This window comes from Stegostoma tigrinum, chromosome 39, assembly GCF_030684315.1.
Source record: "Stegostoma tigrinum isolate sSteTig4 chromosome 39, sSteTig4.hap1, whole genome shotgun sequence".
Lineage (NCBI taxonomy): Eukaryota > Metazoa > Chordata > Chondrichthyes > Orectolobiformes > Stegostomatidae > Stegostoma > Stegostoma tigrinum.
The window spans coordinates 17,240,659-17,267,515 of record NC_081392.1 but is presented as its reverse complement, the minus strand read 5'-3'; the positions used below and the strand labels follow the sequence as shown (position 1 = coordinate 17,267,515).

At 41.2% G+C, this 26,857-nt stretch overlaps 1 protein-coding gene across 9 annotated transcripts in view; it reads right to left on the bottom strand.

Moving 5' to 3' along the window:
• Positions 1 to 26,857, bottom strand: part of pak4 (p21 protein (Cdc42/Rac)-activated kinase 4) — a 131,968-nt gene that overhangs the window by 40,159 nt on the left and 64,952 nt on the right. For 5 of the 9 annotated variants that reach the window (XM_048522533.2, XM_048522537.2, XM_048522531.2 and 2 more), the window contains exons 2-3: positions 9,250 to 9,428; positions 5,811 to 6,039 (exon numbers count right to left, since the gene is read on the bottom strand). In XM_048522533.2, coding sequence (XP_048378490.1) covers positions 5,811 to 6,014 — 204 coding nt within the window. In that variant the 5' untranslated portion in view covers positions 6,015 to 6,039; positions 9,250 to 9,428. The other 4 variants (XM_059640934.1, XM_048522530.2, XM_048522529.2 and 1 more) reach the window with 4 other exon arrangements.

The following is a 26,857-nucleotide window of genomic DNA, read 5'->3' as shown; positions in this document are numbered from 1 at the left end:
ATTTTGACAAGACAGGATCAGAAAAAGGCTACTGACATAAATCGTATCAGCCCGGTGGACAAGACTACCCCATTGAGCCAGCCCCAAACAGCACATTCTTCCACACGCTTGGCGTGTCATTCAGCCTTCCCTCTTCAACTGTAACGCACAATTTCTTCACTTGTGAATCGACTCAATCATTCACACAGATGCATGTTTTACTTACCGGTACCTTATAACTGGGCACAACAGTCAAGCAGATGATATGGCCTATGCTGTGAGGAGTTTAATATATGCCAGAGAACAGATCCATGGCAAATGATGACAGTGGTAACAATGCACACCAGCAGTTCACTATTATGCTTGGTGAGTGGCCATACAAATCAACCCTTTGTTTTGGAGGTATTTTGAGAGGCTTCAGAAGTTACTTTACTGGCTGACATCCACAGTAGTCGAACATCACACTACCTCAAAGCCAAGCCCCTGTTAGCCACCTTTTCAGTTCTTACTCTTAGCTTCAAAACTGAAAGATAGATGGCAATAAAACAAACAAAAGATAAAGGAAAGGGCTTAATAGTGGACTTATTGAAAAAAAAACTGACAGATAGAAAAGGCTGAAAATATTCAAGGGCTAAAACAAAATGTAAATGCATAATGATACAGTCACACCCTGTTTTACTCTAACTCTATTCAAAACCGTGAAAATTTTAGAATTTGTTTAAAAGTTTTGTTATGCTGCCTATTTTGTTCAGTTAAATGCTTTACACCAGACCCTAGGTGGCAAGGGGATGGAGGAGCTAACTTTCTCTCACCATTCCATGCTGCTCAGAAACGGATCTTGGGAAAGTAAGCTCTAAGTTATTCCAGTCAGCTCTCTCTCCCACAAGAGAACTACTAGCCTAGATAATAAAATGTGAGGCTGGATGAACACAGCAGGCCAAGCAGCATCTCAGGAGCACAAAAGCTGACGTTTCGGGCCTAGACCCTTCATCAGAGAGGGGGATGGGGTGAGGGTTATGGAATAAATAGGGAGAGAGGGGGAGGTGGACCGAAGATGGAGAGAAAAGAAGATAGGTGGAGAGGAGAGTATAGGTGGGGAGGTAGGGAGGGGATAGGTCAGTCCAGGGAAGACAGACAGGTCAAGGAGGTGGGATGAGGTTAGTAGGTAGCCTCTACTAGCCTCTTTTGGGGTCTCCATTAAGAAGCATGACTGAACCTCCAAACTCCTATCTACATTGTGGTGCTACAGCAATGCACATCGACACTTTTCACTCCAAGAAACCCAAGCTGGCTAAAGATTGCCTGTTCACTCTTGTCAACCCCAATCAACAATTCCGATTATTACATTTCTCCCACTGAAATTTGCAATGAGGAACAGTTGTGACAGCACAATTATCACCCAAATCCTCAGCTAAACATTTTTGTTCTGCCTTACATTCAATTGAGATACAGTCAGATCAACAGACAATTTATCTACTTTTGTTTCCAACTCACTCCCCCTTGTAAAGGAACCACTGTCCGCTTATTCTCTACAAAAACTGCCCCTTTGTCTTCTGAATGTACCACCGCTGTCTATCCCAATTAGCAGCCCTATTTTCAGGGTGAGTTGCAAAGCAGTCATAGATTGTGTTATGTTTTGCTCCTCTCAGTTAGTTTCTGCTCTGAAAAATAGCCAGCAGTAAAATAAACAGAATTGAAAAGGCCTTTTACAATTCCCATGCAAAAAAAAATTCATGCTTAATCCTGATTTAAAAACAAATAGCAAAGTACTGCCCATTAAAGCAGGAGCTTTCAAAACATTTACAGGAAATCTCATCAACAGATTTGTCTATTGACTTGTTAATATTTGCAAGTGCCTTGATGAGAAGGATGAATGCTGACATTTGCGCAGAGAGTTGACACCCAAATAATCTACACTGCTTAACACAATTCACCAGATAAAAACATTTCATTGATCAAAGAGCCAAAGTAATTAAATATTCCGCACTATGGTGTATTTCTGAAAACCATTTTTTCTGAATAGATGGCAATATAAACTGAAATCAGCCTAACAAGATATTTACCAAAGCCAGATTTCTTTTAAACACTTCATTTAAAATCTAGAAAAGGTTTGCGAAGTTAAAGAAGAAATGAAGACATCTTAAACTACAGTCACATAATCCACTGGCTAGAATGTCTGTGCTACTCAGTACCAGTCAGTCCCAGGCACAGACAGCTTCAGACTGACACTAGATTCCATGAGGCCCTTCTAAAAGTACATTTTTCCTCCTCAATTATATTCCCTTTGTGCCTCATGATGGAGTGCTGCTGTCACCTCCCACTCCTCTGCAGAAAGCTGCATTTCCTCCACTTTAAACATAATCAAGCGACAGCATATCTTAATGGATAAAAATGACCTCAACTTTTGAATCTTTATCCCTAGCATTCATAGTCAAATCTTCCAAGATAGAACAATGGGCGATTAACAAAGAATGGTTAAATGCATCAGTACCGAAAATTAATTTAAAGAGATGAACTTGAGTAAGAAAGATAAAATTTTAAATCTGCTTGTACAATAGGTTCCACTTGAAACAGATAAAGATTGGCCAATCATTTGAAGAAACCAGATACACAATCAAACACTAGCTTGTGCATACATGCCATTATTTGTCCATGCTGTTTTGAGAAACAGTTTGACCTATTGAAAATCCTGCTACGTTCTCAGCCCAACAGTTTATTTTTGAAAACCTCCCTTAGTCTTGTGAAGCTAACATACAGACCCCGTACATAAGTAGCACAAGACTTTAAGGAGCTGAACGTAACGGTGCAATGGATTAGGGGAATCCCTCAAAGTGAGCAAAACACTCCAAGTTTCTCGACAATCGCCATGTCCAACTGCAACAGAAAACTGGAGATACTCTAAGTGATCTAAATAATAGTTGCTTGCTTCTTCAAATTGAAGGAAGTACCTGCTATAGCTGTGGTAGAGTGAAGTTTCATCACATTAGCTCCCGGGAAGAAGGGCTGAGTAAACCTATAGTATCTGGTGTTAAGAATGATCTCATTAAAAGATACAAGATTCTGAGGCAGCTTGACAGGTTAGAGACGCTGAGGTTGTCTTCCCTGGCTGGGAATAATTTAGGGCAGCATTGAGGAGAAATTTCATCATTCAATACTGCGTATCTTTGTAATTCTCTGTCTGAGAACATTTTGGATATTTCATTGGTAAACATATCCAAGATTGAGATAAATCAAGAGACACCATGGAGAAGGTAGGAAAGTAGAATTGGGCTAGGAGGTTAACATGATTAAACAAAATGATGGAGCAGGTTCAAGGGGCCGTATGGTCTTTTCCTGCCTTTATTGCTTAGAGTAAATTTTTAATCAGATGCACAGGTATATCCTAGTAACAGCGTACACTTTCCAGCACAGTTCCAGACCGATTCACCTATTACCAACTTTTAACTGAGCAAACAGAAAATTCAACCTCAAAAAAGGCTCCAAAATCTCAGTAGCAAAGATTCCAATGATGTTAGGCATTTTCAGCAAAAGGCTGGGCTTCAAGGGGATGTCAAATTTGGAAAGTTGAAGCATTTTGGAAACAATTATCATTGAAAGTTTGGATTGCTCACAACACAGACATCTCAAGTTCACAGCACAGTTACAAGATTTGTTGAAAACTACAAAACAAAGAACCGCAGATACTGGAGATCTGAAACAAACAGACAAAAATTTCTGGAAAAACTCAGGTCTGGCTGCATCTGCAGAGATCGAGCAGAGTTAGGATTGAGATTCCTGAACTTCACAGGGCCCAACACATTAACTCTGTTTTCTTTACATGGATGTTGCCAGACCCTCTCCAGCAATTTCTGCATTTGTTTTAGGATATTCATTTGCTAGGTAACTTTGAAACTAGTTCTTTGACATTCTAAAGCTCACTTCACGAACATGGATACAGTAACTTAAAGAGGAGGCAGTCATCAATAGGACAGCAACTTGAGGTAACAACGGAATTCATTTACGCAATGAATGTCAATGCCACTGGGGATGAATTCAAGGAAGCACTGAATCTAACCAAGTAAGTAAGCCAGTACTGTAAGCACACAGCTGAAGTGATGATTGACAAAGAGTGTGTGTGTGTGTGTGTGTGTGTGTGTGTGTGTGTGTGTGTGTGTGTGTGTGTGTGTGTGTGTGTGTGTGTGTGTGTGTGTGTGTGTGTGTGTGTGTGTGTGTGTGTGTGTGTGTGTGTGTGTGTGTGTGTGTGTGTGTTAGCCAAGTTACAGTTCCTACGAATTCTGTCAAAAGGTCATCAACACAAAGCATTAAATCTCGTCACTGGGCACAGATGCTGTCTGAACTGCTGACCAACATTTTCTGTTTCTATTTCCAATTTTCAGTATCCACAGTACTGCCAAATTATCTAAACACTGTTTTGCACTCAGAATACTGAGGTGTGCCATACAAGGAGAAAGTGTGTGATTCTCTGCCAGGCAAACAAACTCCAATTTGAGGTGGCTCTCAGTAGCTTGGTCACCATAGCAACCATCACCATGCTTAAAAGAATGCTAATTCAGGCTGGTCAGAAATAAATACTGGTTCCTGCTAAACTTCACTGCTGAGACTCAGCATCACAGACGATAGCATTAAGACTCAATTCTTCTAAACAAGTAATTAATATGATTAAACCAAAGTGAGGAGTCCAAGTTTGAGATACACATATATTGCCAGGGCTTGAGGAAGCTAACTCTGGAGATGCTGAAAATTTAGTCTGAAGGGTGTATTTAATTCTCTGCTGCTAGTTTGTTTGGTTTGCATTTCATGACCTTGGCAACCTCACCAGAGGATTCATTCTCAAAAGGAACACCCTGGCAATGTCCGTATAAGCTACTTGAGATCTACACAACTTCATGAGAATAAAATAGGTATTATTATGAGCCATTCCTCTGGGTTTACAACAGACAAGGTTGCCGCTACTGTAAAGAAAAAACCTGAAGCAATATTAGAACAATTTATTTTGTTATTCACCTCCACAGATGGTGACACAGTCAGTTGCTTACATTAGGTATAGCACTCACATCAGAAAACACCCAGAATCTAACCATGTACAAAGGGTAGGGATGATGTATCATTTTAGTTGCGCTCAGGTCAAAATGCTGATGATTCACACCTCTCCAGCTCAGAAAGCTGATTGAAGCACCAGAGCCAATTGTAACACTTGACCCCATTTGCCTGGGATAAGCACTGCAAGCTCAGCACATTTCAGGGATCCGCCGCAGCCGAGTATGGCAGTATTTACCCACAGTCACTGGGGAGCTTCTGGCAAATTGCTCTATTTATCTTTGAAAGTTAAAAATAATAGACATCTTGGCAGTTGAAAGATTATTTTAAATAATAAAGCCATTTGCTTATGATACAAAAGATGACATTCATCCTCCTGTAGCTGTGCTAGCTCTTTACTAAGAAAAATAATCAACAGCCTTGTGCTTTCCTTGGTATCTCCTGTCTGTCCAATTTGCATTTATGTGATACTCAAGCTCCGTTTCAACCACTTCCTCAGGCAAAAGTACTTGATGCTCCAACTGGTCACTTTGCAGGTATTTCTTCCAACTCCACTTCAGTTTTAAACTGCTGACCCTTTACCATTACTTCACCAATTTAAAAAAAAATCTACACCATTAAAAGTCTTAGTAAAAAAAACTCTTTTCTTGCCCTTCTCTCTCGGGAACAGTCCCAAGTATCTTCATGTCACTCTGCAAAAGATTTCACAGCCATTGCATTATCCTCGATTAATCAATGGTTTAATTGCACCTTAAACCCTAAGGCAGCTCTAGTAACCACTGTGCAACACATACCTTCCGTGGAGCGAGCTGAATAGGTGTTATGTACGATGGGTCAACCAGTGGTTTAGGACGTTTAGCAGTGTCTTCGAGGAGGCTCTCCCATTGCCTCGGAAGCCCAGTAAACTTCTGCTCCTGCTGATCAAAACCAGTGTGAACACGGTGCTCAAAATTCACAGGCGCTGAGATCTCGACCCGCTTCTTCTTCTTCCCGAACATAGTTGAGATGAATGTCAAACGCTGTCTGGGTGAAGAGTAACACTGTCAAGAGACACACAAGAAGAATGCCAAGGATCTTTACAACCTACAAACACCAGATTATTCCTTTGCTGAAATGGTCACAAATTAAAAAATATTGAGTCATAAAAATCTCCATGGAAAGTAATTATGTACACCTAACCACCCCACTCCAGAAGTAATTCAAAGTATGAACTGTTTTGAAGAGATGTTTCAATATAGTTTATAACTTATTGATGTCAGCAAATGTAGGCAGCATTTGTAGTATTTCACTGCTGGCTGAACACTGCAGCAGTATAATGAGGTTGCATGCTACACAAATTCTCTATAATGGACTCCTGTCAGTTGCTCCACGATACTCTGCACAACACTGAATTGCCATGTAGGAACCTGCGGAGTGCAGGCAACCTAAATGCATCAGCTGATCCCAGTTTATTACCCAGTGCGTACACACTTGAAAAGGGGATCAGGAGTAAGAACTTCGGCAGACACTTCTTTTGTGCATTCATGGGTTGTGAGCAGGGCTGATTGCCCACGTGAATGTTGTGATGGGTCAATTTCTTGAAGTGTTGCTGTTTCTGTGGTGTAGGTAGACCCACTGCTTTGTTCAGGCCTGGGGGACACAGGGCTTTGATCCAACAATCAAAATCTTCACCAGCAACTTCCAGGGGTGCTGATGCTAAGAAAGTCTTTGCAGACAGGATGACTTGCTGGAGGAGGTGGGAGAATTTTAAAATTGAGACTGTTGTGCTAGGACCCTACTGAAGTCAGTGAGCGCAGGGTTGATGGTGAATACACTATACGACCTGATGCTTCAGTAATATACTAAAGGAGTGCTACATTGCTGAACAACTAATTAGATACTGAACCAACAATGTTTCTTCTGTTTGAATGAATATACAGCACTACTAGATGAGTTCTCCTCCCTGCACCCTTGCCAATATTCATTCCTCAATCAATACACCTAAATATATTCACTGGCCATTTATGGAATTTTGGCGTGTGCAAAGTGGCTGCCATATCTGATTCAAGCCCAATATAAGGAAGTGTCCTTGAAGTAACATCAGGGCCCAAAAGTGTACAGAAACTTGTCAGATGAACATGAAAGACCAGAAAAGGCATTGCAAATTCCATACTGTAACACTAATCTGATTCACAATAGTTTTTACATAAACTTTATATCCAAGCTCTGAAATTCTCCAAATGGTGGCAATGCAAGTACACACAATATTACACAATTCATATTCAGTAATAGGAACTGTTAAATCATACACGTGCTAAGATCTTCGTTGCATTGTTAATATCTGCTCTCACTAATGATGAGCAGAAATTCTATATGAAAAAAATATTTGCAAAGCGGAAAAAGACACTGCAGCCTCAATCTATTCTCATTGATTTACAGTGAAAAATCCTTTTTACCAGGTAGTGCTGATGGATTATAAAACCAATGTCCAGTTCAGAAAAGCTGACATTAGATTTTTATCAAACGTTAATACATTACAGCCTGCAGGTAGATGTGGTCTTCCTCAGGCAGTTCACAAAATTTGGCATTTCCATAACGTCCCTCACCAAAGTCTACAGAAGCACCACTGAAAACATACTGCCTGGGTGCATAACAGCTGGTATAGCAACTGCTCTGGCCAGGACCGTAAGAAACTACTGAAGGTGGTGTGCGCAGCCCAGGCCATCAGGGAAGCCAATCTTCCATCCATGGACTCTATTTAGACGGCTCGCTACTGCAGAAAGACTGCCAACATTATCAAAGACCCACTGCATTCTGGTAATGATCTCCTACAACCTGTTCCGTCAGGCAAAAGACACAGAAGCCTGAACACACGCAGCAGGAGGTTCAGGAACAGCTTCTTCCTGGCTATTATCAGACCGATGAATGGAGTCTAACCTCAAGTAACGCTGAACTTGCTAACATTGATCTCCCTGCCTGCACACCCTGTGTAATGTCACCTACATGCCTCTAACTAAGTGTTTTTACAATTCTCTGATCTGTACGTCCTTGCTTACTAATGATCTGCCTGCACTGCTACTTGGTAGGGTACGGAGTTTCACAAACCAGACATTACTAGGTTAAGTCATCACACCGTGCTGAGTTTAGTGATCTCTAGCTGAGCAGCTGCTGGGATTCTTTGTCTGAGTTCCATGGCATCGATTATTACCCTAACTTAGTGCAAGTGAGAGGACGGCCCCAATCATTCAGTTGCTGGCTGGTCAAGATGCCTCACTAGACCTCATGCTGAAGGTATTACAATTTTTTTGCTGTGCAGAGCAGAGGAGTTTAAAAAAAAACAGCACTGCTTCTGTACAGTGTCTACAATTAAATGGAAACTATAACATTATAAAACCCATATAAAGATCTCTGTGCCTTAATTATTCTGTCACCAGTTGAGGTCAGACATTTCTGGTCAAAAATGTACCACACTGTCCCTAATTCCTGGTTGTTACTTTAACATTTGTAACCGGAAGCCCAAAGGAGAGCCTTATTAACTTGCAATAGGTTGCAATTTCCCAAAGCAAAAGACATTCTCAACTTGATGGTGTGGTCTGAATACACATTAGCACAAACAACAGAGCAGAGGAAAGAAGCTTGTTAGAATTCAGATAGCCAGACAGAGCAGGAAAGAACACTGGAGCCCAGTCTTTATCCACTTACAAGGAGACACACACATTGTTTATTGCATACCTCTAGCCAAAAACCTATCAGCCTCCAGCCAAGTACATATAAAACTTAATCAACGTGTCTGGACATGTTATAACTAACCTCCAGGGCAGGTAAGACTTGAAGCAGAACCGTTTAGCCCTACGTAGGGCCAATGCCATTGCACGTATGAGCACTGGGAGCTGCCAAATGAATGACCTACACCCAGATATAATTAACAGCCAGTTGATACACAATTCTTTTTATTTAACAAAAAGATGTTCATATTTTGGAGTGGTAACAATGCCTGGTTTAAACAATTCAATGGGAAAGACACAAAGATGACCATTATTGACAGAATTCTTAGACACAAATTTGCAGAATATTACATCAAATATCTATTCCAGAAGAATACAGTTACCCTTTTATTATCACAACTTAAAAGTCTAAAAAGTTAAGTTTCAAGATTCTGGGATACACTGGCGAACGTTGCTTAACCATATTTTATATTAACATTTCTAATTTTAAACCGAGCAATAAAGTCAAAACATGGAGGAAAAAAAATACCTTCTAAAAAGAAGGAACCCCTCTCACAGTTCCAGTAACTGGTGCAGCGTACAGTGAAAGCAGCGAGTCCAGCAGAGAACCCTGATGTGCCCTGAATCAAACTTTTAACATTGGCTGGAAGTGAGGTGGAAACAGTTGGCTATGTCCAGAGTGCCTTTGAAGTGAGTCCACATTCTGTTCTGAAAAGACATTTGAAACACAACATGGTAATCAGGAAGAATATGTTGTCCTGCATAATCAAAAACGCAGTACTCTTAAAAGGACCAGAATCGAACAATGGAATCAGATTAACGATCTGTTCTGTAGCAGAAAAATCAACCATCGTCGTTTAGTCAGCACATAGCAAAGCAATCAGTGTTTCAAAGCACACTGTGCTTCTTGAACTGGCATTGATAGAGGAGACAGAGTCACAATCAAAGGATTAGCCTCTTCAACAGATGAGAAGGTGGAATATTTTGTTTGCCTTTAACCAATAAAACCCATTTTAGGGAAAAAAAAGAATAAACACGACTATCAGATATACACAATTCTCATTAAAAGCAATAACATGAGCCAAGTTACTCTGCACAGAAAGATGAGTGATGTACTGCTGCACGGAATTCAGGTTTTCTGCCACATGTTAAGATTTAACTTTCTGACAATGAAAGTCATATGAAAATTAGCTTTGTTAACCTTCAAGCTGCAATATGATTGAAGAGTGAAATATAATTTCAAACTCAGTATTTCAAAGTGCAGTTTGAGAACGTATTGTTTGAAGCATACACTAACTCCAACCAGAGGAGAAAGCTGTAGCCAATCCTGAGTCAGCTTAGACTGCAAAGACACAAATTCTCAGTGACAGTGCAATACAAAATCATGGAATTAATGCAAGGAATTGCACATCAATTGAGGTTTGTTAAAGATTAGAAATTATGAGACTTCTTTCCATATGACATGGGATTTCAGAACAAAATCAGGAGAGGGAACAAAATCCAACACAGTTAATTGAGAAATGACCGGACAAATATTTGAAAATAAATAATAATAGGGCAAGCAGAAAAAGATTAGGAATAAATAGCTGTATAATTTTTTGGAGATGACAAAAGAATTACTCTCTAAGCTGTAACAAACAATAACGAAGATGGCCCTATGTCATTTGTGAAAATTATAATTTGCTCCAATTAATTTGGATTGTACAGTGACTTTCGACAGATGCTTGCAGAGACTTTCCATGTTTATTAAGAATTTATGCCGCTGATACAGAGCAATTCAGACATGATGGGCCACATGGCCTCCTTTCTCAGAGCCGGTTTGTGTGTCATTATGCTCAATATACCGAGTGAGAAGACAGAAATGTCCAGCCACGCTACCAGGAGACCTATGTGCGCATGACTGCTGGCCAGTGCAGAAGGTAATGCTCAGTTGCGATGCCCACAGTGGTCAACTAGCTCAATTCACTCCATGCCCAAGCTCAGATAAAATATGGATAGGATTGGCAAATAGAATTTATACTCCCAGGTGGGAGGGATAATAGGTAATTTGGGAAGGAGAACTTTGAGGGAATAATTGTTTCAGTTGAAAAACTGCTCCATGATTAAGATTCATCACTAGTGTATATTAGCAACATTTTTACACATACATCACATAAACAGAGACATACAGAACATGCATGAAAAGGACCTATTTAAATCACTTTTGACACTTTATTCACCTGTATTCCCACTTTCAAGCTCTCTCATCACTAAGTTGTTATCAGCCCAGTAATGGGTTAGAGCCAAATAGCTTCTAAAAATAAAAACAGAAGTTGCTGGTAAAGCTCAGCAGGTCTGTGAAAGAAAAACAGAACGAACGTTTCAGGACTGGTGAAGGGTCACGAGACCCAAAATGTTAACTCTGTTTATTTCCTTCACAGATGCTGTCAGTGCTGTTGAGCTTTACCGGCAACTTTATTTTTGGTCCTGATTCACAGCACCTGCAGTTCTTTCAATTTTTATTTGCTTCTAAGAATGCAGGTTGTCATAGTGAACCAAACCATCCCTGAGTTTGCACTTTTTAATAATTTTCTCTCAAATTCCAGGAACCAACTTCTTACATAGAAATTCCTGGGCTGCATCTTCCTCCATGCGCAGGAGTTGCATCACTGGCAGATGCAGTCAGAATAAAGTAACTGCTCTGTCTTTTTAAAGGTATATAAAGATATTGCAATTGGGCTTGGCACTATTAGACAATTAAAAGGGAGAAGAAGAATCAAAGTCTCCACTTCTGATTGCGATAAAGCAAGTTAAGTTCAAAAACAAATTTGTAAATAGGTGCTGTATATAATGCCTGCCAAATTGAACATTCAACCTCAAGGCGAAGGAAACTGCTTAGGTGAGGTTAGCACCAGAGGAATTGGATATACACAAACAGCAAAACAAATGCTGCCAATACGCAGTTGGCCAGGCAATTTATGTGGATAGAAACGGAGTTAACAATACAGGTCAAGATGCCCTTTGATCAGATGGCTTCTGATGAAAGGTGATCATAACCTGAAACATGCGCAGAGACACAGAATTAACAATTCAGGTTGAGATAACCTTTCATCAAGGCACATCTCAAACTGCAGCGTTATCTACTTCTCTCTCGACAGATGCTGTGTTACCTGAGTATTTCCAATAGTTACATTCATATTTTAAGTTTTCCAACATCTGCAGTTTGCTTTCATAGTCAGATATCCTTTCTTAACACTAGGGATAAAGTCAGTACCTTCAAGGGAGAAAATGATCCTGGAAAGAGGGTGGAAATTTGTAACCCATTTTGAGGATTAAGTGAAACAGACTACATCAACAACTAGAAACAATTAGCTAGACTGATAATGATTGCATCATCTCAACTTTCCACATTAAATTGCTTCTAAAGGCTAGAACTAGCAACAACCCCAAACCACTTCTCAGAAGTGCATCCAGAGATCCTGACTGGGAGGAAATACTCACAAAATAGTAGAGGAATAGCTGATAAATTAATGGCAATAATTTAGAGTAACAAAAGAAAATCCAACTCAAAGTATCAGAAATTATGGAATGAATAATTATCCTAAGTACAGCCATAGTGTTATGGACCACATCAAACTGCCACAAAATATATTAAGATGATAACCTGGACCCTAACATTTTCTTATTTTAAAGACAAATACCAGGTGTTGCCCTCCAGATGCAATTTAATTGGTTAGGCTATCAGTCTTGAAGCAAAACACACTTTATTCATATAGTATTGTTAAAATACACACAACATACAAAAGAAATGGCTTAACTGTAACTCTACTAAAATGCTTAACATAATACATACATATTAATTACTACTAATTAACTGCTTCAATATAGTTACATCCCATAGACACACCCTTTGCAAAGGCAAATCCAGTAAAATTGATCACCTCACATGCAATTCTAGCAGCTAGAAGAGAACTCCAGCTTTTAAGAATAAGAGCTTCCACATCCAGCTTAAAGGTCCCAGCAACTGCTGAAAGCTAAAACTAAAAATCCTGATTCTTTGGGAGTTGACCCCCACCTACTCAGACTGCTTCAACTGTTCCAAATTTTAAAAGCCCAAGGCCTCACAAGCTTTGGCTTTATTGGTTTGGGATAGACTATTCGTCACCTGTCTTAAACTTTCTTCAAGCAAAAAAAAATACACCTCTTAAAGCTATAGTATCACGACAATAGTCACAATGTGAAACAATGCACAGGATAGAATTCAAATAAATGGATATTGTAAGAAACACATACACCATGTAATACAATATAGAGCTGGTACTGAACAGAACTGAGCGAATATCTAATTTGCGTACCAGGAAGAGTCAAGCACAAACCCAATTAAATACTAGAGGGAGTTTTGAAGAAATCTTTCAGCAGGGCAGTCCAATAATTTGTACTTTTAATGATGCTTTTAAACATAGAAAATGTGTCCCAAGGCACTTCACTGGAGGCACAAGATGGATGCCTGGCTGAAGGGTGGAAGCAGTAGGACAGCCAACTGCATTAACCAGAAGAGAGTTTAAAATTAAGAATCTGAAAAAGAAGAGAACGCTGTGGAGGAGGGAGGCCTGTAGCTTGGAGTTAAGGTGTGACTGCCATACGCTGTCAAATGGAGTCAGGGAGAAAAATTGAAGGGCAAGGGTATCAAGAGTTTGAAGAATATGCATAAATTGAAGGTGGTTAGACAGACAGGGAGTAAATAGTAAGCAACTGAGTTATATGTTACACAGAGCTTCCCAGCTTAATCTTGGTTTGTCTTTCTGCATCCAAAGTGCAGCTGTGGCTGGAAGTGTTTCCAGAATGTTGAAAACCATTACAGACCCTTCCAGCAGCGGTACCTTCTGTGGCGTATCTGCCAGCGAGAGGTGGCTCAAAGCAGCTGCATTACAGACTTGGCCTCCCAGACGGTGTTCCGACTTGTGTTTAGCATTAGAGCCCACTGCTGGATTCGGCCTGAAGATGTAGGTGGCACTGCCTTGTCTCTTTAAGTAGGCCCAGCAGGGGTTTGTGGTCCATTATTATTACAAACTTATGATGGTAAAGGTTTTGGTGGAACTTTGACTCTAAATATGACTGCCAACCTTCTTTCTCTATCTAGGCATATTTACATTCTGCATTAGCCAAAGTCCTAGGTGCATACGTTATTGGGCGCTCCTCTCCATTGGGTGACCTATGACCTAATACTACCCGATGCTATATGGGGGAGGCATCAATACCAGACCTTGTTTGGGATCACAGTATACCAACACTTTTAGGGGATGGTAGCTGTTTCATCACTTCTCTGAAAGTTATGCCTTGGCTATTTAACCATTTCTAAGGCTGACCCTTTTATCCCAGCCTTATTTAAGAGTTAATGTTAAGGTGCAAGGATGGAAGCCATGATATGTATGAACTTTCACCAGCCCAAGGAAGGGCCAAAGGTCCAGTACATATGTGGGAGCTGGGGCACCTTCAATCACCCTCACTATCTTCCAATGGATGTAACCCAGTCTTGTTGGCCCTGTAGCCCAACTAGGTCACTCGGGATGCCTAGAACACACTTTTCCCACTGGGAGAAACAGCTAAGAACTATGTCCAAATTCTCGAAGCACTCCTTATTGGTCTTCCCTATCATTAGCACATCATCCAGACAAATGGCAGCCTGCGGTAGACCTTGTGAAATGATTTCCATTATCTGCTGAAAAATTGCACAGGCTGACGATACCCCAAATGGCAGCCTCATATAGTGGTACAAAACCTTTATGGGTATTAATTGTAGCACACTTCTGAGAATGCTCATCTAATCCCAATTAGAAGTACACATGGCTGGTGCCCAGCTTTGTGAAGGACAACTCCCCTTCCACATTCGCATACAAATCCTCTATGTGAGAGGATTTATCAGCTTCGAAAAACAGTTTACTGTTTCTTTAAATTCCCCACAAAGGTGAACCAACCGTCAGGCCTCATAGTTGGTACAACCAGCACTGCCCATTCCGCAAAATGGACTGGTTTAAAGACTCCTTTGCTTTCCAGCCTCTTGATTTCTGCCTCTATTTTTGCCCTTAAAGGTACTGGGTGGGCCTTGCAGAATTATGGAATTGCTTTGTCGTCAACATGCAAGCTGGCCTTGGTTCCTCTTATGGTGCCTAGACCTTCCTGAAACACTTATGGGTACTTAATTAGGACTTCATTCATGCAGTCATTTTGTAAATTGAAAAATGTTGAAATAAAGGTGAATCTTAATCAATTTTGCTTCATTAAGCTTGGGCCTGAGCCTCTTACTACAATCAGCTAGTTCTCCTAAGAGACTCAACCAAAGTTGTATCCTTAATCGGTAAAGGCTCCCTGGTATAGGTTGTCAGTCTAGCCACGGTCTTGCACAAACCTATTTTTAAAAAGGCTGGTTCTGAAATCACTGAAAGGACTGCTGGTATTAACATCCATTAGAACCAGGTGACCATTTAACCAGACATTTATTATGATTGGTTCTAATTTGGGATATTGCCAAGTCCCAATTTAACTGTTCCAAGCCAGATGCAGATGGACTTTCCAGGGTGTGCACTCTCATGGACCTATGAGTTCTCTAACTCAATTTAGGTCTAGAGGGACTCCTTTGCTGTCACAAGTCTGCATACCGGCAGAAACTACAATGGCTTGCATGCCCAGATCCTGAAGAAAATTTTAACCATTTACCCCATGCTTGGCTTTGATTTCAGGTCTTACAGTGAACCGATCTAGAGTCCGTCTGTTCAGGATATGTCCTGAGTAGGGCTGTGCAATTGCCTTCACACCAGCAGTGTTTCCCAAGCTCAGTCGGCTGGGCAAGGGTGTCCATTTCCTTTGGTATACCCTGCAACTCTATTTGCCACAGTTTCCAATGATAAAGGTAGTTGAGTAGATTTGTAGCTTGGGTTATGGATGTTGCGGTTGTTTCGCTCATTGAGCTGGTTTGTTAGTTCACAGACGTTTCACTACCCTGTTGGATAACATCATCAGTGCAGCTTCTGATGAAGCAATGTTGTGTTTTTGTGCTTCATTGGAGGCTGTACTGGCAAGATTACCCAGCAGGGGTAAAGAAACATCTGTGAACTACCAAACCAGCTTGGCAAGGGAACCAACCACAGCGATGGTAAAAGGTAGTTATACAAAACAATAGAATAGACCACAGGAAGAGGCCCTTCGTTTCACCGAGGGCTGCATCAAAGCTAAGCCTTATTTAGTCCTGGTACTTATTGCCCATGCGTGATTTCAGTCCTTCTGTTCGCTTCCCGTTCACGTGTTTATCAAGGTAATTATTCACCCTATCCACGCCTCTCAATTTTGTATCTATCAGGTCACTCCTCAGCCGTCTTTCCAGTGAAAATAGTCCAAGTTTATCCAATCTCTCATCATAACTAAAACCCTCTGGACCAGGCAACATCCTAGTAAACGTTCTCTGCAAAGCACCCACGTCCTTCTGGTAGTGTGGCGGCCGGAAATATAAGCAATTTTCCAAATGTGGCCTAACTAAAGTTTTATACAGCTGTAACATAAAACTTGCCAACTTTTATACACAAAGCCCCGGCCGATAAAGACAAGCATATTGTATGCCTTTCTGATCGCTTTATCTACCTATGTTGCCGCTTTCAGGTATCTGTGGACCTGTACACCCAAATCCCTCTGCATATCCTTGCTCCTCAGAGTTCTGCCATTTATTGTGTAATTTGCACCTGAATTTGATCTTCCAAAATACATCACCCCACACCTGTCCAGAATAAACTTCATCTGCCATTTCTCTGCCCAAATCTGCAATCTATATCCCACCGTATACTTTGACAATTCTCCTATCTGTAACTCTGATAATTTGATGTCATCCGCAAACTTACTAATCATGTTTATATATTACAAATAACCAGTTCTAAGGAAGAGAGTTGCAATGCCCATTCGAAGTCCCATTGGGCTTCAGCTAGTAGGTGCTTTCATATCCATTATAAATCTCACGTACCAAAGGTGTCTCTCAACATCTCATTCAGAGTTAAACTAAAGTCACTGTCTCTGCCAGTCATCTTAACCTAGTCAAAAGTCCCGATACAGATTTTTCCCGAGTAAAACTAATAACATCTCAGAATTTGAGGCGGCTTGGTGGGGGGTGGTCATCATATTCATTACTTAAATCCATCAACTTTTGAAAGGTTTTAATACCTGGTGCCTCAGGTGAAGTTAGATGCCCAATAACCAAAAAAGGCTGTGGGTCCACAAGCTGTCAGGAGAATTACTCATTGCTTTTCGTTTGCCTGGAAAAAAAAATTATCACATTCTTTCCACATACTGGCCCCAGTTTTTGACGGCAGGATCACAACAGTCAAACTTCACAATAACTGCATGATGCCAGAAATATTTACCACAACTCAATGATGGCTGCTACAAGCAATTTTCTTCAGGGGAGTGTTTTTCTCTCATCACCACTGAAATAACTCCGGGGACTGGTATCCCACCATCAAATCATTCTTTATTTACAAACAGAGTCCTCGACACTGATGTAGCTCCCTCAGAGCCAGCTATCGAAGTAAACAGGACACTCCTGTTCTTATGAGTCAGCTAGGGCTCCCTGATGGGACTGTTAACCTTGCCCAAATCAGGGAACTCATCCTATGAGGTCCACAGGGCTAACCTTGTTACAATCATTACAAACAATTTCTTCTAGAAGTATAACACTCATCTTTTCCCCCCCTCTATCTCAAGTTCTAAGGATGAGAGTCACATTGTACTTGAAACATTAACTCTGTCAACGGAGGGGGAGGAAAGGAAGGAGGCAGCTATTACTTAAGTCACATTATTTAGACCTCCCAACAGAGAGCACCATAAACTACTCGGTATTACAAAACATTATACTTATCCTTGGGTCAGCATCTGTAAAGTATATAATGCAGCCTGTGGATAATCAGTGCAAGAACCCTACAGGTTTCCTACAATGGAGGCAGAAGAATTCCTTGTGGATCCATTCTAACAACTGCTCTCCTAGCCACCATTAAGAACCCATTCTAAAACGGTCATATCCTTCAACACAGCTGAAAGGTGTACATTGTACATGTGGACAGTTCCGCCCACATGCATTTCAGAAAAACTCTGACAGTATAACCATGGTGGTGCGTAAACAAATGCAATCATTATGAACAAACAGGATGGAATGATGTAACTGGCAATACTGGTAGGGGTACTGCATATGCACATTTTGCATAGGTGCACTGTCTGTGTTTGGAGGTGCTAACAGATATTTACTTCTAAAATAAAAGCTTCACCTGCTAATTGTGTATGTAAAATGTTTAAGAGAAGAAGTGTTGTAAATCCTTTGTGACTCATCATTAAATTACACCCTAAATTCAGTTGCCGATTTGGAATTTCCCAAACAGTAACAGCTTGTAAGTAATTACCTTTCAGACCTGCAAAATCTGGCTTCCCAAAAGGGCAAGGGCAGCCATTACTTAGGAACATCACAATCTCTAAGGTGCCTCCTCAAATACACACTATCCTGACTTGGAGTAATAATGGCGCTTCATCATTGTAGCTGGGTCAAAAGCCTCAAACTTCCTCTCTAACAGCATTGTAAGTGTATGTACACCACAAGAATAACAGCAGTTCAAGAAGGCAACTCATCAACACATTTATTAGGGTAATTAGGAATGGATAATAAATGCTGGGATAGCCAGTGATGTCCAGTGAACACACCCATGTGACTATAAACATTGACATAACATCTTTTGCATAACAAAATACAGCAAATTGCTGTCAGGAGCACCCCAGACATTTAAGACAAAACCATGGAAGAAAGTAAGACAAGTTATCAAAAGATAGCAGTAACTGCAGATGCTGGATGAACACAGCAGGCCAAGCAGCATCAGAGGAGCAGGAAGGCTGATGTTTCGGGCTTAGACCCTTCTTCAGAAAAAAAAGGTCCGAAGAAGGGTCTAGGCCCAAAATGTCAGCCTTCCTGCTCCTCTGATGCTGCTTGGCCTGCTGTGTTCATCCAGCTCTACACCTAGTATATCACAAGTTATCAAAAGCTTGGTTCGAGATTTGAAGAATCATTTTACAAGAAGGAAAGAGAAACAGAGGTGCGTAGGGAAGGAATTCCAAAGCTTTGGGTTCAGCTTGCTGCAATACAGTGATTAAAATTGGGAATACTCAACAGACCAGAAATGGAAGAGCAAAGAGACCCTAGTAAAGATCAACAAAGGTTATAAAGAGAGAGCGGCATGGTCACGGAGAGATTTGGACACAAGAATGAGATCTGTCCAATGCCACCAGGCAATGTAGATCAGCTAACACAGGAGCGATACTTTGAATAGGATTTGATACGAGCTTGGTTACAATAAAGGAAAGACATAACAGAGATCCATATCAAACTACATTAACAAAGACCAAACACTGACTTCAGTAATTTATCTGAATCATTGTGCTCTGCCTTGGTGTGGCAAATACTCTGTCCTCCAGCAAGCTGCATGCAAACCTTGGTTAAGCCACTCAAAATAAGATGCACATAGCTGGTCTCCATAATTAAACAGAATGCAGAAGAACTGGAAATGACGCAATATAAGATTTACAAGGGTGACACCAGTATTGATAGATTGGAACAAATCAGAAAGTCTGACCAGGCGAGGACTAAAAACAGCAAATGCTGAGGGACGACCTAATACAGGACTTGTAAAATTATTGAAGGGATTTGGTGTAGAGAGGATGCTGCCACATATTGGGGAATTCCAAATTAGGCAGTCACTCATAAATCCAATAGAAAACTCATACAAAACTGTTTATTTTTCTAGTTCATTCATTGGATATGGGTGTCTTGGCTAGGCCAAGATTTATTGCCCATTATTAACTGCCCTGGAGAAGACGGCGGGGAGCTGCTCTCTTAAACGTCTGCAATCCTTGGGGTGCAGGAACATGCAACAGTGTTGTTCAGAAGTGAGCTCCAAGTCTTTGGCCCAGTAAAAGTGAAGGCATAGCAGTAAGACAAGATTTCTGAACAAGGAACCCGACCCAAAACGTCTGCTTTCCTGTTCCTTTGATGCTGCCTGGCCTGCTGTGTTCCTCCAGCTCCACACTCTGTTATCTCAGGTTCTCCAGCATCAGGATTCTTACTATCCCCGATGATAATGTGCAACTTGGAAGGGAACTTGCAGGTGGTGGTATTCCCATGCAACTGTGTTGAAAATCCTAACCGACAAAGGCAGCAATGGAGGATAAAAAGGACAGATTGATTCAACAGGAAGCTTAATAAGTGTGTGGGAGAAAAAAAACGGCATGTTGACTGGGTGTGATGCAGAAGCAGGCATAGAGCATAAATGCCAGTGTAGACCTGTAGGGCTTAATTACTTATTACTTAATTATTGCATCGCAAATTCTGTGTAACCCAGAGACCAGAGAACCCACTGAACACAACAAGCTGATCAAAGGTCCAAACCACGCAAGAGGGATACATTATCCGACAGGTTTTTGCAATACAAATACAAGAGTCAATCTTAATTCCATTGTAAAAGAATGTCTGCAAAGTCACTTCACTAAAAAAAACAGGAGAAATATTTATACTTCAGTACCCTCAGCAGTTTATGGACCCCACCCAATTACTCTCATTAAAAAGTGACTTTCTGCAGGGTGAATCAAATCAGTGTTCAGGTTAATATTTACTGGAAATAAATTCTTTCATTAGTTGGATAATCAAGTAGATCAATGCTCTGGAGCAAAGTGCTTTAAAAAATTTTTTTTTAAAAATCCAGAGACAGTGAAGCTTGTGTATAACTATTTAAATTTGTTGGCTGTGCTACTCTTGGAAGCTCTAGATCTCAGAAATAAATTTCAGTCTTTAAGAGAAGTTACCAACCTGAAAAGCTAACTACTTGCTGAACAATTTGTCTGCTTTCTGTTTTTGTTTTAGGTTTCCAATATTGGCAATGTTTGCTCTTGAGCTCTGAATGTTAAAACACCATTTTAAGTGTAGTTTTCCCCAAGTAAATCAGGGACAGTGGCATCTGGAAATCCCCTACCTTAAGTCACAACGCTGCGGAACATTTACAAGCTACAGAAACCTTGAGGGAGTCTATGCGTATACAAAAATTTCCATAATTCAGTAGCTGAACAGCAGCCTGGAGTGGCTGAAAACATGAACAGGGAAGCATCAGCAGACTCCAGGGGAAACACAGTGTTACCAGGTTAAAAATAAACTACAGCATATTCTAAATTCAAAAGAAGCTGAAACAAGCATGCCTGCCAAAGTAACAGATTTCATACAAATACACAGATTGCTGTTTAAAGTAGGAGGGACAGGGTGAAAGGGACTACCTAATGATTAGCCTGGTTTAGAGCTACGGGCAAGGGAATCCCTGTCTCCATCACCTGTCTGCAGTGGGCCACTCTAGCTCTGCAGAATCGCAGTAAAGGATCATATAGCTGGCTTCAAAGCAGAAGTGTAAGCAAAAAAGAAAATCATTAAAGCTTTTGACCCTCAGATCTGTCTCAGTGTTGCACATTTCGCACCCTCCAACTCGTTATCCACTAAAGTCAGAGGTGTGAGGCCTTCAACAGTTGAATATTTTGCAGTACTTACCTGGTCTATCTGGTTCAATATCACATGCAAAAATGAGACGGGTGGAGGATAAGAAGGAGCTGAGATTGGGAAATATTAAAAAAAAACAGGACACAGGCAAAATTCTTGGACAGCATTGCAAGGTAATTGGTGACCATAGGAGAGATAGGCTTACAGTAAAGTTGCATACTAATTAATTCATTAAAGTACCAATACGCTGATAGGGAAATGTTTTAAAAGCCTTTCGCCTAATAAAAATCATTCCTTCTGACAAGTGACAAATATCAGAGGTCTTTTAGATTCAAAACCACAGGCAAAAAAGTCTCAAAGAGAGACTAAAGAAATTCTTTTTCAGCTCAAAATTGTCACAATCTGGAATACTGAAAGGTGGTAGAAACTGATTCACCAGGTAACTTTAAATGGGAGACAGACAGATATTCGAGGATGAAGGGCTGTGAGGGTCACAGGCATAGCCAGGATATGGCATGAGAATGAGACAAACACAAACCACAATGGGCCGAATTGAGCCTTCTGCACCGCACGATTCTGCAGTTCTATGAAGAATAAGCAAACAAGGCAACAGATTGGTAATTTATAAAAGCTTGTAAGAAGATTACAGAGGATCAAACCAAAGCTGGGAAACACACCAATTGAAGGAGCAAGAATAATATTTAAATAATGTTCCAGGACCATCTGATAGAGAAAAAAATTTCAGGTTTAAAGTTTCCTCCAAAGCACACCACCTTCGGGAATATAGTACTCCCTTGGCTAACTATAACTGCACTCAACCGGAGCCTTTTTGACCGAGGGGGGATTGGGTTGTCTGTTAAGCTATAGCTATCAGCGTACAGCAGTGGTGCTGCATCTGCAAATAAGTTGCGAGTACATCAGCATTTTTAGCACAAGTGGCCAAATTGGTAACAATGTGAAACATACCCAACGAAAATTTGGTTTATTTCAGTAATATGGCCCGCTATTTTATATCTCTTCACTTCACTCAAATGGTTGCTGCTCCCTGGCCTCTTCCTCGCAGTAGGTCACTGAAGTGGAGATTCTCTCTGGTTCAATCAGTAGCTTAACTCTATGGAAAACAGCCCAGAAAATCATTTACGCACAGAGGCCGAACTGCCAGGAACGGTTTAAATGCTAATCCCCGTGACTGGCCTCCTGCCAACCATCCAACAACACCCTCTACCCCTTTATCAGAGGCTGTTTTAACATCTCATCCAGAAAACAGAGGCTCTGTCTGTCTGTTCGGGTATGTACAGGAGACAGTATACCACTCTGCAAACAAGCAAGGGAGTTCTCCCAACGACTTGGACAAGAGTTATACCTCAACTGACACCTAAAAATAGTTAACCAACTCACTATCACAGTGCTAACGGTGGGAACTTGCAGTGTGCAAATGGGGAGCACATTTCCCACAATACAACCTGAACACTCAGTAGAGCAGTATTGCAAAGATTCCTGCACAGCAGCCCATAAGTTGCCAGGCCTTTATGATCATGCCAAACAATTTTATAAATTCAAAAACTGGCACTTTTAATTGCATGAATTGCTCACTAGCTACAAAAATATAAATAAAAGATTCCTCAAATGCAACATTTCAAACTTCTGCTCAAAAATCCTTTGTCGACTTGAGGTTAACAGGGTGTGAAAGGAACTATAGACTTGCAGGTCGATCCTTCTTCCTTTATAAAAGGAAGCTATGTATTACAGTAGGTGAAAATGTTCAACTTTGCACCACCCAGAAGAGCTTTCACCATCACATCACTACAACAATAGGTCAGAAATTGGAAATGTTGTTACAAGGAACTCACCTTGAGTTTACCCAATGCCTGCTCATGATATACAAGGCATATATGATATACAGGAGCGTGATGAAATATTCCACACTTATCTGGATGAATGCAGCTACTATAACAAGCTTAACACCATTCAGGATAAAATAGCTTGATCAACTCTTCATCCACCACCTTCAATGATACTACCTCCACCATTGGCTATATATCACAAAGTGTATAATATCTACAGGATGCACTCCAACAATTCATCAAATCTCTTCTGACAGTACTTTCTAAACCTGTGACCTCTATCACCTAAAAAGGACAAAGACAGCAGATTCAGGGGAAAATCATCTGCAAGTCTCTCTCCAAGCCCCACATACCTTTCTGATTTGGATCTATGCCACCATCCCTTCACTGTTGCAAAGCCACAATCCTGGAACTCCCTCCCTAACAGCACAGTAGATCTCCCAACACCCCCAAGGGCTGCAGTGGTCAAAGGAGGAGCTCACCACTGTCTTCTCCGAGGCTATCGGAAGTGGACAATAAAGACTGGATTAGCCAGTGACATCTACACTCCATGAGTGGATTTTAAAAAGGTGGAATCTAATTCTTCACACTGTGACACAGGCAAGCACTATAGCCAAGTTAGCTTTAGGCCGATCTCACAAATAGTGAATGAGCCGAATAATCAGTTGGTGAAACGTGATGAGTTTTGGTACTCTTGGTTACGGATCAATACCAGCCAAAAGGAGTTGTTTCATTTGTCCACAAAACACTTTGTGAAGAAGGGACAGCACGTTCATCAGGGTATGGTTTTGGGTAACCCCTGTGGCAAGATTTTAATGTGTCAGGCAGATCGTTGACAAGATTATTTACTGCAAATATAGCTCGCTTCTGAGAGTCAGGAAGTAGTCGTTATGTGGGAAGAACTTGAGTTTTTGAAAAGGGAGGAGGGGTGGGTGACAGGGGGAGGCAAGGAACCCATGGTTTTGAAAGTCAAAGAGTGAACGAGTCAGAGTTGGAGAGGGGCGAAAGGCCTTGGTTTCAATTTGTAACCACCTACGGATGAGGGCTATGATATTAGAGAGTATGTTTAAAGGAATGGTAGAATTGTTCAGAACATGACCATGTTTATCCTACGGAGAAAAAAATTAATTTTGCGCAATTATATTACTTCCCTAAACAACAATCTTCTGCAAATACCTATAAAACAACACAAGGGAATTAACCCTTCAAGCAAACAGATGAGTGAGTAATACAAAGTACATCTCTGTGGCACTGATAATGGAGTTATTTATAAATCTGTCTCCCTTTGATTTTTCCAGTTACTCATTGCTCACCAACACCGTCTCACAGCCTTTTGTCTCATTGCCACCTCTCATGACTAACTATGCCTTGCACTCAAATCATTTCACCGGTTCACCTTCTCTCAGTCTGCAGCAGTTTGCACTCCACACATTTCTCCCGCTCAGTGCTTGCCTTTAAGCAAGAAAGGGTCAGCGGAGGCTCCCAAAAATAGCAGCACAAAATTAAGTTTGGAACGACTGAACACAATACAAACAGAACTGCTATAGATAAAAGTGAAGATAAAATCTAAACAGTCGAAGACTGTTGCAATCAGTGGCTGCTATTAAAAATACAAATAATGACCAAAGATGTTAGCTCACCACTACTTTTTCCTAGGACAATGAGCGATGCTAGTCCAGGCCACTCACATTACGTCCCACACATAAACACAATTTGATTTGCACAATAATTTTTACCACTTAAGAATGACCAGTTTTGTCACTGATAAGAAAGATTCTTTTGTAAATCATTTCGATATTTGGCTCAGTATGTCGAGAAATAAACCGGCAAAAAGCAGGACTGATCTTGGCTGCATTACCTACCACTCTATGGTGACCTGGTAAACTGACCAACTAGGCTTTCCCACTTGGGTATAAAAGGTAGGGAGGGTTTAGCGCTGCCCATAGAACTGGAACCCAGCATAAATTAATAGCCCCAGAAGGCAAAAAGAGATCGTAAAGCAAGTGACTAGTTCATTGTAAAATATACACAATGTCCCCAATCCACTACTTGTAATACGCAATGTAATAAGGGCGGAGAGACAGAGGGGGAGAGACAGAACAAGTGCATTAGTGAGTAAATGGAAGTGCTTTTTTTTGTCCTGTATGCGCGCCTGTGCAGGAGGGAGTGTGGAGTTTGGTGCGGAATTCTCTCTCAATTTGTTCTCAGTTGATGAGTTTTAAAAGGTTCGCTGAGGTCAGATTTCATCCAGTCACTCCGCAGGCACAAGGTCCTCATTCACAGGGAACTGAATCACCCAGCACTCTCGCCATTGAAACTCCTTAACATGCGATGAAGACTCATTTCCAATACCACGAGAGACAGAGCAAATCCCACAAGCATAATCTAAACTGGCAAGAGGATATTTGCTGTGCTATTGAGGGTGCAGGCGGCCCTCTCTATAACAACAGTAGCAGCTTTTGCTGGGCCTCGCTTAGCCTCCCCGCCCCCCCCCCCCCCTCCCCAACAGCCATGCTGTGTTTAATCGGTGACTCATTAATAGATAGCACGCCGCCTAGATCCTAGGAAACAAAACAGGATTAAAAAGGCTCAACTCTCAAAGAAGCAAGCGCTTACCTTACAAGCTCCTCAGTTCTTTGAGATTTTTTGCCTTCATGAAGGGACAGGAATTCTGGACACTTCGCAAGACAGAATCATTTCCTCATACTGCTTCCAGCCTCCCAGATAAAGAAGTCAATGTTTCCCCTACCGTCACAGGGATTATGTTACATCAGTTTCGTTGGCCCGGTCCTTTAACCACTCAAAACAAGTTTCATGACGTTTACCAAAGGCATGGCTACGCCCCCCGATCCAGCACAAACCGCAGGAGTGGAGTTTCATGCAAGCTTTGAATCTCTCACAGCCGCTCAGTGCCCGAGCTGCTGCATTCTGCTTCACTCCATCGGCAGCCTTCTGCTGAAGCGAATCTTTATAATCTTCCTGCCACCACAGCCCTGCACAAACGACCGTACGGACCGATTCGATTTCCCTCAAAGCAAATGGGCTGCAGATTAATGAGTTCACTTCCCTCACCCGCACACCCCACCCCCTCAAAGAAAACTGCCCTGATGGATTTCTTAAATTAGTTCTTCTTGTGCAATGACTAGAAAGTTTAGCGACTGACAACCCTCCACCCCTCTCCCCCCTTTAAAGCTTCACTAAACTGCAAATAAAATCGCAGCGCTACGAAAACTTGTGATTTCAAATAAACCGGTAACGTGAGACTTCTGGCTTTGTCCAACCCAGTCCAACACCGGCACCTCTACACAATGGCATATAAAATGCGAAGCAAGAACTTGTATTTTTGTTTATAGCGCATCTCTTAAGTATTCAAGTGCTTTGCATACAATGGATTTGCTTTAAAGCGGTGGGATTGTCGTCAGCCTGGCAAACTGATCGGCTGTGATATCCAGCATTTGTTGTGTTCAACAAGATGAACGAATGGTTGGATTTCTTCACCCTCGTGGTACAGGGTGGCTCAAATATTGGAGAGATACCAGATCATTAATGCTAATATGACACAATTTGCAAAATACAGAAGCAAACTATTTCAGTCATGAAAACCACGCTCCACACCAGCCACCGCACACCCTTCTTCACCCAACCCTATCAGAATATCCTTCTATTGCAGAGAAGCCTCTGAAGGCACACTGGTATAAACCTACCTAGGAGTCAAGGTTCAAGTTCCAGCAGCTCCAGAGATGTGTTATAACATCGCCGAAATG